The sequence below is a fragment of the Macaca thibetana genome, chromosome 8 (genome assembly GCF_024542745.1).
Source record: "Macaca thibetana thibetana isolate TM-01 chromosome 8, ASM2454274v1, whole genome shotgun sequence".
Classification (NCBI taxonomy): domain Eukaryota; kingdom Metazoa; phylum Chordata; class Mammalia; order Primates; family Cercopithecidae; genus Macaca; species Macaca thibetana.
In genome coordinates, this window is record NC_065585.1 from 114,497,930 (window position 1) to 114,512,559 (window position 14,630).

The following is a 14,630-nucleotide window of genomic DNA, read 5'->3' on the forward strand; positions in this document are numbered from 1 at the left end:
CTTACATAGGCCATATCTGTCATCTTACGATGATATTCCACTTAATAAATTCATCATCACTGACTTAGCCACTTGCTACAAAGCTATCAGAGGTGAATGTAAAGAAGCTGGAAAAACATTCACTGAATTTCCTATCCAAATATAACCACCATCTTGGTCAGACACATGGGCTCTTTGTTATGACATATGAAGAAGATATCTTCACCTAGTTCGCTCAATTCAGCAGCAACATAATAAAGAAGAAAATGAAATGTAAGTTTTTTTGCAACTGTAAAGCGCTGAAACAAGTTTTAGAGATAAACTGAAAAATAAGAGAAGCTGATTTCTTCTAAGCAGTAGGAAGGTGAGTTTTTAGTTTTCTCATTTATAAGGAAGAAGGAAGTAATTCTAACTACCTAGACTGATAAAAAGGTAGGTGAACAATAATTTCTTAGGATTTTCAGATTGCAGCAACCTCAAGATACTTCATTTCTGTAATGCATAACCATAAAAAGTGAGGGAACCAGAATCCAAGCCAATTGCTAAACAAACTATTAAGATAGCTCATGAGAATATGCATGACGTGATTTTGTCTTCTGAAGTTAGTCTGTTTGTGTTGTTATGCTAAGAATCAGTTATTTTCCAAAGATTTAATTCTAGGGTGGGAAATAATTTCTTATCCAAAGCCACAGAATCTCAGAGAAAACAAAGACTCTACACAAAAACAGGAAATTATTTACAATCATAGCATAGAGTGATATAATAATTTTAATAACTTGAAGGACCTTTTAAGAAATTATATAACATTTACAAATTGATTTTAAAAATAGGTATTGATCGGCCAGGCGTGGTGGCTCACACCTGTAACTCAGCAGTTTGGGAGGCCAAGGCAGGCAGATCACCTGAGGTTGGGAGTTCGAAACCAGCCTGACCAACATAGAGAAACCCCATCTCTAATAAAAATACAAAATTAGCTGGGGCTGGGGTGGCACATGCCTGTAATCCCAGCTACTTGGGAGGCTGAGGCAGGAGAATCACTTGAATCTGGGAGGCGGAAGTTGCGGTGAGCCGAGATCGCGCCATTGCATTCTAGCCTGGGCAGTAAGAGCAAAACTCTGTCTCAAAAAAAAAAAAAAAAAAAAAAAAAATTTGCTTTTTAAATGAAAACAATTTTGTTTTTTACATGAAAAAAAAAAAAAAAACTGGAACCTAATACTTTATTCAGAAAGTATAAGATACACTAAAGCACATACTTCAGTTTTACCTTATAATCAACAAAACTAAGAACAGAGTTGGAGGGTGTGCTTAAAAGAAAAAAGTGTAAAAGAAAAGAAAAAAGAAATGGACAGAAGTCTTTTTGGCAAACTAAAGTACCAGAAGGTGAGGAAGAGGAAGATACAGAAAGGAGTTTAGGAACGAAAATAAACAAAAATAATAATAATAAGGGGGCCTAAGAGAAACAAGAATAAAGAAACAAAGAGAAGAAATCTGGGTTAAATGAAATAAGGACTTTTGTCTCCTCATCTCTGTGTCCCAATTCTTAGTCTAAACCTTAGCAACAGTCAATAAATGTTTACCACATAAAAGTTAAGGAAGATAAAGGGCTAAGAAGTTCAACGAGTAGAATTATTTTTCAAATCACATTTTATGGTTCCCATAACTGTAAAGTCTCAAAATAAGCAACTTAATCTTATTTCTTGTGTGAATGTAACCAAGTTAATTAGTCTCTTTGAATTACAGGTTCTTGATCTAAACAACAAACTGAACTAGATGATCTTTAGGGTCACTTCCTTATTCTTTGCAGTAATGGTGACCAAATATAGGTAAATGAAATCAAAGGAAGGCCCTCAGCTTACACCTGGATTGCTTACATGGAATCAGTGGTCAGTAGATGCAATTTATATTTTTTTGTACAACAAGAGCAAAAGTCACTTACTGTTCACATGACACAAGCTGCTGTCCAAAGAAACATCCAGATAGGTTTTAATTTCTCAGAAGAGCAATATTAGAAAGGATTTATAAGTATTTCTGCTCTAATTATTTTTCTGGCTAGGAGTAATCTTACTGACATTAGAAGGGTCTCTAACTCCATAGGTTTCTGCATAAGTGATATACATATTGGTACATTATACAGAATAATGAAAGATATAAACAAAATAGCATCACTATCACAATGCCATAACAAAGTGAGGATACTGCTAAGGAAGAAAAACATGATTATTTTTGCATTTTGCAAAGTAACAGGATTCTCTTCAAGAGGTAGAGTGTTTTTTTTTAAGATGGGGAAAATCCTACTAGAAGTTATTTCTTCATTTTTAAATGACAATTAAGAAAGCCTCAAATTATATAAAGCAAACAAGAAAAAATATATTAAATGAAAGCATAGCTTCATGAAACGAGAGAAGAAGTGGAGAGAGCTTCCTGGGTAAATATTTTTAAAATCTCACAGTGGTTAATAAAGGTAATAAAAGAATAACAGGAAGTGACACTAGGAAAATAGGGCAGGTTAATATTATTCAGAGATTGCTATAAAAGAACACAGAAGAAACTGATCTTCCACAGTCACTTGAAGCTTGAACCTATGAGTCTCTTTTGTCTTTACACATACGAAAGTATTACTACAGATCATCATATCATCGCTCAGCATAGTTCAGAGTCAGAAGACTAGGAAAAGAAATGTTCTTTGCAGGTCAGGGTTTTGATGACTTGCAAAACACTAGGCAAGTTGCACTGCAGTTGTCTGAACCAACCACACCCAGTCTGCAGTTAAATATAGAATTTAGTTTCTGGAACTGTTAGTCTTAACCTTCACTGAAAAAATTAAAAGTAAAAAGGAGAAAGGAAAGACACCGAAACCAAAGTCTATGTACTAATAAACTCTCCTGGGAAGAATTCCAAAATGCAGTAAAGACCAAGAAAATTAAATTACAGAAACCTCAAGCAATGTTCTAGAAATCGTTTTACAAGCTGATTTGTCTCTTCCATGCTAGTTCTCCCAGTATGTAAAGCATCCTTGAATAAAATCCACTTGGTTATTAGATGCTGCCTCTAATTCAGATTATATACATGTCAGGTTAACAGCAGTGACACCAAATTTAAAACTATGATATAATTTTGATTTGTTATAGTACTGTGGTTGTGATGCTATTTTTGTTCATGAAGACACTTTTATTGTAAGACCTGATTTTTAGATGCTTAAATTTGGGGGAAAGAGATACTCTCAAGCTAAAATTTTTAATGCTGATTCCTCGCCTGGGAGAATATTTTGGATTAATTTTTTAAAGTTGTTTTGGAGACTGACAGAGGTTAAAACAACAAAAACAAAATATTTTCCGTATAATTTCAGAGGGTTCTAGGTTTTACTAATGATTTTATTTCATATTGCTCACTGAAGATGAACATGAACAGAATTTAATAACAAAAACATATTAAATATACTTATCCATAAGAAAAATAAAACATGCAATAGTTTTCATTACAAACAGAGGTATTCATTTGCCTTCATTAGCATTTAATTTGCATGTTCCTGGATACACCCAAATACAGGGTCATCATTTAGCCACTCTGATTAAAAATGATAGCAATAAGTAACCTTTCCACATAAATTTGGCCCCAAAGCTGGTACTATTAACCATTATATTCTATTGCTTCTATCTATCACTGCTAGGTATTCTCACATTTATGCCTGCATCCAGTCAAAGCTTTTTTCCAAGTTGTTGCTTCTCTTTCGTTCTTGCTTAGTTGGGCTGAAAAACCTGTAAGGAGATTTGGAGGCTTATTTTACCTTCCTCCCTTGTGACCAGAATAGGTGCTATAGCCAGGTCTTACTCTTTTGTGTCCCAGTCACATACGCTAATGCTCTAGAGACACGCCTGTTTCCAAAGATAAAGGAATATCTAGCCCAAATTGCTGAAAGATTAGTAAGGAAAGAGTATATTAGAAGTCACTCTCCTAGGCCATGAAGCCTCCAAAACTTCTTCTGACATAAACCTTCTCTTCAGCTCTACTCCTTTCACTCTTCTCATCCTTAAATGTATCTATTCTTTCTATTCCTAGCACTTTGCCTCACAGCCCTTAAGTACTTCATTGAATAAATGAACAAATGGGACAGTTAGGTTTGTAGAATCACGTTTGAGCATGTAGAATCACATGATCTGCATATGCAGATATTCCAGACATTCACTATAGATGACTTTTTTCCCCTTGAGAATATGTAAACTACTTAAGGTAAGCCTAGGTTACTGTTAACACACAGCAAATGCTTTATTTAAAAAACGAATAAATATTAGTCAATTATATATTTTATCCATTAAAATCCAGTCAGGTCCTCTTTTTAAAAACAAAATCCTTTTAATTATAAATATTTTAAACCCACAAAAATATAATAAACCCACAATCCCCTACATACCAGCTTCAACAATTAGCAACCATTTTGCCATTCTTGTTTCATCTTTTCCCCATTCTAATCCCCATATGCTCTTAAACAAATGGAAGGTTGCAACATATATTAATCTAGGGACATCAGACTTTAGAGTTAATAAAGCCCAAGTCCACGAATTAAAAACAATCAGTATATACCCAAATTAAAATAACATTCTTCTTAGTTAATAAGAAGAACTCAAATCTATGAATAGCACTGGTTAAAGATCTACATGTGGCCGGGCGCTTCAAGCCTGTAGTCCCAGCACTTTGGGAGGCCAAGACGGGCGGATCACGAGGTCAGGAGATCCTGGCTAACATGGTGAAACCCCGTCTCTACTAAAAAATACAAAAAACTAGCCTGGCGAGGTGGCAGGCGCCTGTAGTCCCAGCTACTCGGGAGGCTGAGGCAGGAGAATGGTGTAAACCCGGGAGGCGGAGCTTGCAGTGAGCTGAGATCTGGCCACTGCAGCCCGGGTGACAGAGTGAGACTGTCTCCAAAAAAAAAAAAAAAAAAAAAGATCTACATGTGACTGGGACACTTGTTAGCTTTGTGGTCCTAAGAAGTTAGTTATTCAACCTCTTTGAGCCTTGACTGCCTCATTAGAAAAAGGAAAAACCAGGACTGCAGTGAGAATTAAATACGGAGGGTAAGTATATGTGAAGCTTCTAATAGTAAGTATATGTGAAGCTTCTAATAGTGCACTGAATAAATGTTTTTTAAAAAGCAGCTTGATATAATTCATATACCAAAAACTTCACTTATTTAAGGCATACAATAGTTTTGAGCATATTCATAAAGTTGTACAAGCACCTCCACAACTGATTTTAGAAATCTTCAGCACCCCAAAAAGAAACACACACCCCTTAGCCATCAGATACCCCTCCCAACACCCCTATCCTCCCCTGGCCCTAGGTGACCCACTTATCTACTTTTTGTCTCTATAGGTTTGCCTATTCCAGATACTTCATCTAAATGGAATCACAGAATACTGTCCTTTGTGACAATAAATGTTTCTGGAATTAAATATTTTAAAAGTCAAATATGTGGAATACACCGTGGAATGAGGTCAGTGAAGGAGAAAACGCACATATATATGAATGATGCACCAAGACACATACTAGGAAATATACATATCATTGAAGTGCTCTGGGTATGTTAAGAGGCAGGAAAACTGTGTGTGTGTGTGTGTGTGTACATGGTAGCAAGTAGGTAGTTTGTGGACAGTCTCTGATTGCTTTATTTTCTTCATTTCCTTTCATGATGAGCAAGGTCACCATGAGAGAATGAGGATGGGGAGTTTGCAGAGCAAGAAGAAAGTGTGAAATAATCTTATAGGAGAGTGGGAAAAAATAAACCAGAAAGGTATAATATTAATTCTGCTTGGCAGAATTAAAGACCCACTTGAGGTTCATGGTCATGAATTTAAAATGAGATCAGTCAGTAGGGTTTTAAGTTTTTCTCCAGCCACATTTTGCTGCAAAAATGCACGAACTGTATAAGTGGATATATTTAACCAGAGTTTATTCACACTCATGGCTTTAACTGTACCTAATATATTGATGACTCCCAAATCTCCATTTCTAGTGCCACTGAACTCTCCTAACACAGAAATCTTGAGGTGACTTCACAGTCAAAGCATTAAACTAGAAGAAGCTTAGATGGAAAAAGAACAGTGGTCTAATAAGGGTTATGAGAAAGGCATTCTACTGTGTGATTTATACATATTATCTCAAATAATTCTCATAACTCTTCTCATAATAACCATCTCCATTTTACAGAAAGCTGAAATTCCCACAGATTAAAGTGAAGCTGTGACTAATTCCTAAGTCTGTGTGCCTCTGAAGTCCATCTTTTTACTTCATCATGATATTTAACTCTTCATAAATGTGGCAACTGGGACCCAGAGATGCTGAATGATTTGCCCAAAGTGAAAGCTTTTTTTTTTTTTTTTTTTGAGATGGAGTCTCGCTCTGTCGCCCAAGCTGGAGTGCAGCGGCTCAAACTGGGCTCACTGCAAGCTCTGCCTCCCGGGTTCACGTCATTCTCCTGCCTCAGCCTCCAGAGTAGCTGGGACTACAGGCGCCCGTCACCACGCCTGGCTAATTTTTTTTGTATTTTCTAGTAGAGACGGGGTTTCACACCCCATTAGCCAGGATGGTCTCGATCTCCTGACCTCATGATCCCTCATGATCCGCCCTCCTCGGCCCCCCAAAGTGCTGGGATTACAGGCGTGAGCCACTGAGCCCGGTCAGTGAAAGCATTTTCTAATAGCACATACTGTCTCCCAGATGCTCTCTAATCACTATGCTAAACTCTTAAATACTTCCTGTTTTGTCATTCCAAAGTGTGTAACTAGGTTAGACTGTTTTTCTTCCGTTTTTTTTTGATATCTATCACTTTTTATCCATTTGCTATCCTTTTGCTTATACAATATAGCTTAGGCCCTCAGCAGTCATGCACAGGTTACTCTAATAGCTTCCTAAGCTGGCCTCCATCTATCCCTCCTCTAATCCAGTGTTCTCCAACCTTTTTGGCACCAGGGGGCCAGTTTCGTGGAAGACAATTTTTCCACAGATGGGGTGCGGGATAGGAAGGGTGGTTTAGGGATGAAAATGAATAGAGTTCGAGCTCCTGTGAGAATCTAATGCCACTGCTTATCTCATAGCAGGTGGAGCTCAGGCAGTAATGCTTGCTCTGCTGCCACTTGCCTTCTGCTGTGTGGAGGTCCACAGCCCAGGGGGTTAGGGACCCCTGCTCTAATCCATTTGCATATGAGTTAGTCACTTCCTTTCTCTGAGGCTCTTATATATAAACTGCAAATAAAATACCTACAGTACAGAATTCTGAAACTTAAAATAATTTCATATAATTATCAATAAGATCAGTAACTGTATAGTAATTAAATTCCTATTCAAATGTAATCTATCACTGCCTTAAGATTTACGAAGGGAGATACTATAACTTAGATATATATTACATTTATTTCTCCAATTATACGCATGTAGTATGTGTTAAAATACATACTTGATTGATTTCTTGTCCATTATCCATACTCCCACCACTATTATCTAATCAGATATATCTCCTACATAAGGCCCGAATGCCAACGCTTATGGTATAATTAAACACGGTGCTTGTTTGATTATAGAATGCACAATATAACCAAGTTCTGAATAATCAAAGTAAGAATGCTCCTAACATTATAATGCCTTTTCTCTAACTCGTGAACTCCTATCCCTCATCTGAATGCAGCCAAAATGCTACCACTTCGGTGTAGTTTCCCACTTTTCTCTACATGCTCCTTTTGTCATAACAGCATTCAGTTCTCAGTTCCACAATTACTTACATGTTAGCTCCCTCCCTGCCGTCACACATTTGTGAGGGAGTACATTTCAGGGTAACCAAAGAGTTGATGAGGGAAAGTTCTTTACAGAATTCCAGCTGATTAATGTACAAGAAATAAACAAATTTCAATACAACTATTTTGTGACTCCTTATGGAAAAAATGACTAGGAAGCAATCATCAATAGATAACAAAACAGTGATTCTCAGTCCTGCCTACACTTCAGAATCACTTGGGAACTTTTCAAAATATATCTCTGCCTAGGCTCTACACCCAGAAATTAAGATTCAGTCCGTCAGGGGTGAAGCCCCCTGATAGTTTTTTTTTTTTTTTTTTTTTTAAAGCTCCTCAGGTGATCCTAATATGCATCCAGATTTAAGAATCAATGCTCTAAAACTATTAGGCAGATGGTTAATAGGGGATTTTCTAATAAGTGAATCAAGAAAGTAACACTGAATTCACTGATCAATCTTATGGTTACTAAAATTGGTGCTGTAGCGGTGGATCATGCCTATAATCCCAGCACTGTAGGTGGCCAAGGTGGGTGGATCTCTTGAGCCCAGGAGTTCAAGACCAGCCTGGGCAACATGGCAAAACCCTGTCTCTACAAAAATATAAAAATTAGCCAGGCATGGTGGTGCATGCCTATAGTCCCAGCTACTCAGGAGGCTGAGGTGGGAGAAAGATTTGAGCCCAGGAGGTTGATGCTGCAGTGAGCCATGATCATGTCACTGAACTCCAGCCTGGGCAACAGAGCAAGATTCTGTCTCAAAAAGGGAAGGGGGCTGATAAACATGTTCTAAAATTGACTGAGGTTATGGTTGCATAATTCTGTGAATATACTAAAAAGCATTAAATTGTACACTTTAAATAGATGAATTGTATTTCACTAAGGCTGTTTTTTTTTAAATCAAGATAAATTTCTATCTCTATGCAAACATACACACAGAAGACTACAGTGTTTTATTTAAATCTTTTGATTTTATATTTCTCTTTTTCTTTGCACTGACAATCTTGGTTCCTAATAACTTTAATATGACTATTTGTTTTATCTGTACCTACATCTATATCTACACCTATCTAGCTATATAAATAAAAATAGTATCTAAATAGCAGTATCTATGACACCAAATTCAGGAGAAACAGTGTAAGATTTTTTTGGTGTTTCTTTTTCTTAAGCTGTTTCCCACTTGGGAAATATAGTGAAATTACTGTGTTATAAACACATTTTGAGAATTCTTGGGTGTTTAAGTCACTATTTTGATACACAGGTTTCATTTTAGTTATTTTTTAAAGATCACCCTTTTCCCCCCATTTTTTCCCTGATTTTAAATTTTGTTTTATAATTGTGTAATTTAGTTACAGGTCAAAACAAAGTGTTTCCCGAGAAATCTAGCTTCTACCCCTCCCTCTTCCAAGTTGTTTCTCTTTTATTGATAACCATTTATTTTATGGTTTATTCCTCCATTTTAAAATAAGTTATAAGCAAATACATAAATGATAGCTTTGCATTATATACAGTTGATTCTGCCTTGTTTTTAACTTAATGTTGTATCCTGGAGATCACTGTATACAGAGTTTTTTGTTCTTTATCTGCATAGTACTCCATTACATGGGCTTCAACATCCAATATATGGATGTGCTATAATTTCCTGACCTAGTCACTACAAATAGACATTTAGGTCATCTTCTGTATTTTGAAATTAGTAAAAACAGTGCTGTTATCTTTTCATATTTTTTGCCAGTATATCTTTAAGATTCTTTTTTTTTGTTTGTTTGAGATAGGGTCTTTCTCTGTCACCCAGACTGGAGTGCAGTGGTGTGATCACAGCTCACTGCAGCCTCAAACTCCTGGGCTCAAGCAATCGTCCTGCCTCAGCCTCCCAAATGGCTGGGACTACAGGCATGCCCCACCACACTTTTTTGTATTTTTTGTAGAGATGGGGTCTCACTATGTTGCCTAGGCTGGTCTCAAACTCCTGGCCTCAAGTGGTTCTTCTACCTCAGCCCTTCCAAAGGGTTGGGATTTACAGGTGTGACCCACTGGTCCTAAGATAATTTTCTAGAAGTAGGAAGGTCAAGTCAAAGGGTAAACTCATAGGTAATTTTCCTTGATATTGCCGAATTCCCTTCCATTAAGTTGTTTCATTTTGCATTTCTACAAGTAATGTATGAGAGTGTCTGTTTCTCTACAGCCCAATCAATAGAAAATGTTGCCAAACTTTTGGATTTTTGTTAATGTGATAAGAATAGTATCTCAATGTAGTTTTAATTTGAATTTCTCTTGCTATCAATTAGATTGAGCATATTTTCATATGTTCAAGGACCATTTGCATTTTTTTCTCCTATCTTTAGCCCAATAAGGATAGAGTTGTTGGTCTTTTCTCTTTTAAGAGCTCTTTATTAGCGATAATAAAAGTTGCAATTTTTTTTCCCAATTTGTCTTTTACTTTGCTCAGCTTTTTCTCCCTCCAAAGTTTTTCTTTTAATTTACGTAATCATATTTATCGATCTTTTCCTTTATTGTTTTTAGATTTTGAGTCACAGTTAGGAAATATTTTTCCCATTTCCAGGATATGAAGGGACCACTCATGTTTTCTTCTATTATTTATATGGATTCATGTTTTCTTCTATTATTTATATGGATTCACTTCTTTGACTCATTTGAAATTTATCTTGATATATGAAGAATGGAATAATTTTTTACTTTTTTAAAATTTCATTTTAATTTTTGAGATAGGATCTTACTGTGTCACCCAGGTTGGGGTACAGTGGTGCAATCATAGCTCACTGTAACCTCAAACTCCTGGGCCCAAGCAGTCCTCTCACATCAGCCTCCTGAGTAGCTGGGAATGTGGGTGTATGCCACCACGCTCAGACATTCTTTGAATTTTTTGTAGAGATGGGGTTTTGCTATGTTGCCCAGGCTGGTCTCAAACCCCTGGCCTCAACTGATCCTTCCGCCTTGGCCTCCCAAAACTGAAATTATAGGTGTGAACCACCATGTCCAGCCTTACTTTTCTCTTATACTAATATCTGAGTAAGGCTTTCTTTGCTGGTTTTACAGTCTATGCATTATGTATTCATTTGTCCATTCAGTCAAGAAAAAATTTTATGTGTCACACTAAGGGTAGGAATTTTGCATTTCATTTTGGAAAACAAAAAGTTACATTTTTACAGAACAAAAATCATACTGTGACCTTCTGTACTATCAAGTATTTTGAAAGGCTTTCTGCACTTTTGCAACTATTGGCATAAACTGCATCCTCTTTCTAGTTGTGCCAGGTAACATAAAATTAAGCCAAAGATAACCAACTCCTGCATTAGATAAAGCCATTTGTTAATTAAAATTAATGTTAAAAAGCATAAATTAAGACTAAATAGGAGTCACAGAACAGGGTAAATGCTCAATATCTTTTTAATTAAAATTCAGTGTGATTCTGTGTCTAATTCTTGTCACCTAGGAAAAATAAGAATCCCTAAGTCTCTGAGGTTCAACTCTGAAAGTACATTAGGAATATCACCTATTGATATTACTGTCATCAATTTTTTACTTAATTCTTTCTCATGCTGACATTTTGTGATAAATATATACTGGTATTTTCATGAAAAAAACTAACTGGCTAAGTCACTAGCACAATTAGAACTTAGCACCAGGTAGAAACTAATACCTAAAGGAAAATGTACAATATTGAAAATAATTTAGGTTAGACATTATTTTAATTCTCATCTGCTGTGTGCCAAGTTCTAAAGAAATTTTCAAAAAGAATAAAAATTCCTAGATGAGAAAAATAGAGCAGATTGTAAATGTCAGGTCTCCAGGACAATAATGTCTCATTCTTTCACTTTAATGACTCAAGAATATAAGGATTCATTATTCAATGAATGGCTTCTGCTCTTATCTATAATAAAGAGAGCGAGGAAAGGAATAGATGACAACATCAATGGATAACCTATAATCTCATTTTGGATACTGGATCTCACCTTCACCTTAAGCAAACCTATTAAATTTCAACCATATCACATGAACAAAAACATCCGAATTTCGGCATTTTAAATCTCCCTCTCTTTCAGGTAGTGAAGTTCATGAGCTGGGAAATAATCAGAAAGTAGCAGGATGAGAGATGGCAAAAGTCTTAGATGACATATTGGCTATCAAAAAACTTCATTTTAGACATGAGTTACAGCTGAGAATTTGTGACCTAAACAAAGTTAGTTGGGTGTAAGTCTTCCGACTCTGAGTCCAGTGCTCTGTCCAATATACCAATTCTACTAGTCAGGTCAGATAAGAAAAATGTACAGCTGGAACATTATTACCTAACTGCATATAAACAAAATTCCACTGAAAAAAAATTCTGTAAACATCACTTACAAGTAGATGACTAAAAAAGATAATTCTACTATAGGACCTATGCTAAGTATGCCAAACATTTCAGAATCATAATTAATTTATACCATTTCAGATGGGAAAATTGAAGCTACGGTCAAATTTAGGTTAAAAAAAAAATCACTGAGTACCTACTATGGATCAGGTACTGTAGAATGAGAGGATAAATTACTAAAACAAAGTCAAAAATAAGTATTTTTAACCTTTGGGACAAAGCTTATTTAGACCATACTCCTTATTAAAGAAAGTTAAATCTCAGTAGTCTCCTATACAATTATTCAATATTTTTGATGAAAAGAAGACTTCAGAGAGTTTTCCAAAATATAATACAAAGATGTGAATTCAAAAAATATTTATTCCAACATTTCTTAAATTACTGGGGACACTATTATAAGTAAAATAAATTGACAGATGCTAACTCCAGCTTTATGAATTCTCAATGCTAAGATCACCTTATTTCAATAATACAGCATTTATAATATTCTAATGCACTTTTAGAGATAGAACCAAGATACCCAATTACTTGTTTGAAGTGAAAACTGTCCCAATCTATCCAGAGTTGATGTCTTCCCTAAGTTTGCGAGATTTCTCATAGAAAAAGGAGACACATACCTTTCCATAACAGCCAGGCACTCCTTTCTCCAAGTAAATCGACTCCCTCGTCGTAGTCGGAAAGTACCAGATGTGGCAGAGACTGGGGGAGGCGTTTGTCTCCATTCAGGGTCCTCTATTGGAATGGGGGCTGGTCTCATACTTAGTGTAGCGCCTGAAATAAATAAGACAGTTTTAGCAAATATCTTGCAGTTAATTTAAACCAATATGACATCTACCTCCTATGGGACTAGAGAAGTATGGTCTTTGGCTTAGTGACAACTTAATCAATGTATCTTTCTCTGAAAAATTTCTTTTGAAATTCCTGCTTGATAGTTATACTTTTTGAACAATATACCTCAGATGTTCAGAATCTTTCATTACCATTCAAATAAGTTATGAGGTTAGGAATTTATGCATGTAGGAGATAAACTTAAAATAATCCTAATTCTTGTAAACTCTTTTTTTTAAAGAGTGAAATACAGCATGAAAGAAAATAAGATGATATTTGATGTGCTTTTTGTCTACTAACTAAATCAGGTCTCTATAGGTCTAGATGCTATACTAGATTCTGTTACCTCTTGAACATAATAAAATTTCAATGAAAAATATCTATAATTGAGACATTTTACTAATTCAGATTACTCTTTTCTCAAATAGCTTGAATTGCCAATGACGCATTCATTATTCATTTACCATTTATCAAATCCTTTTCAAGTGGCTTGCTCCAGGCTAGAAGCTAAGAATACAACCAGGAAAGCAACATTGTCTCTGACCTCCATGAACTTATTTCATAGACTTCCAGTGTAACTTGGTATATGCTTTCATGGAGTTCAGTCCCTGGCTACCCCACTCTTCTTTCACTCCTTACACTGTTAAATTCATCTTCCCAAAACATAATTATGATCATATCGGTCTTCTAATCAAAAACCTTCAACAAGTTCTCTCTGCCTGTAGTTTAATTCAAACTCTTAATACAGGTCTAGAAAGACACATTAGAATCTGTAGTTTATGCAAACATTAATGCATATATTAATTTTATGTTAATGAATATTAATAAATATTTCTTTCTAACAGAATTAATACTCTCTTTATTGTACCTTGCAAATAATACTATGGATAGCATTTCTACTTCAAGACTTACAGACCTATTGTAGATCCCTTTCTTAATAGCTACATCTTTAGACGTATTCTCTTACACAGATGTCCAAAATATTAATCAATACTGATTTTGCTTTTCAAACCTACTGTCCTGCAGTCTTTCCCATCTCAGTAAATAGATACCCACTCTTCAAACTGCTCAGCTCAAAATTCTCAAATTAATCTTTCACTTCTCTAATTCTCCCACCTACCACATAACTAATTCATAGGCAAGTTCATTTTATCAAAATATTTCCAGTATCAGACCAATTTTTATTTCCTGCACTGCTACTACTTTTAGAACACGTCAGCATCATCTCTCACAATCATGGTTTCCTGGGACAAGTTTCAAAGATGGCTCTTCACAGTAAGTCATACCTCTGGCTAATCATGCCCTTGAATCTGGGTCAGTCCTGTGACAGGTTGTTGAGCAAGAAAACCTAAACAATTCAAGGCTACGTTATAAGATGCTTTGAAATTTCTGCCTAGGTCTCCTAAAATGCTGGCTCTGGGGGAAACCAGAGTGGCCATATAAGAAGTCTGACTAACCTGAGACTATGATGTTGTAAGGAGGCCCAGGATAGCCACGTGGAGAGGCCACATGGAGTGAAAGATGCTCTGACAGTCCCCAGGGGCTTGTGCCAACTCCACCCAGGTGCCAGCATTTGAGAGAAAAAGCCATCTTGGACACTGCAGCCACAGCAAACGCCACATGGAGAAGTGCAGAAACCAGGTGACAGACAGAAACAAGGCCTCAGACATTCAGT

At 36.0% G+C, this 14,630-nt stretch overlaps 1 protein-coding gene across 11 annotated transcripts in view; it reads right to left on the reverse strand.

The window, feature by feature from the left end:
* The window catches only part of HMBOX1 (homeobox containing 1), a 176,300-nt gene that overhangs the window by 34,531 nt on the left and 127,139 nt on the right, over nucleotides 1-14,630 (reverse strand). For all 11 annotated transcript variants that reach the window (XM_050802525.1, XM_050802524.1, XM_050802520.1 and 8 more), the window contains exon 6: nucleotides 12,745-12,898. In XM_050802525.1, the coding sequence (XP_050658482.1) occupies nucleotides 12,745-12,898 (154 nt within the window). The remainder of the gene's footprint in view (nucleotides 1-12,744; nucleotides 12,899-14,630) is intronic.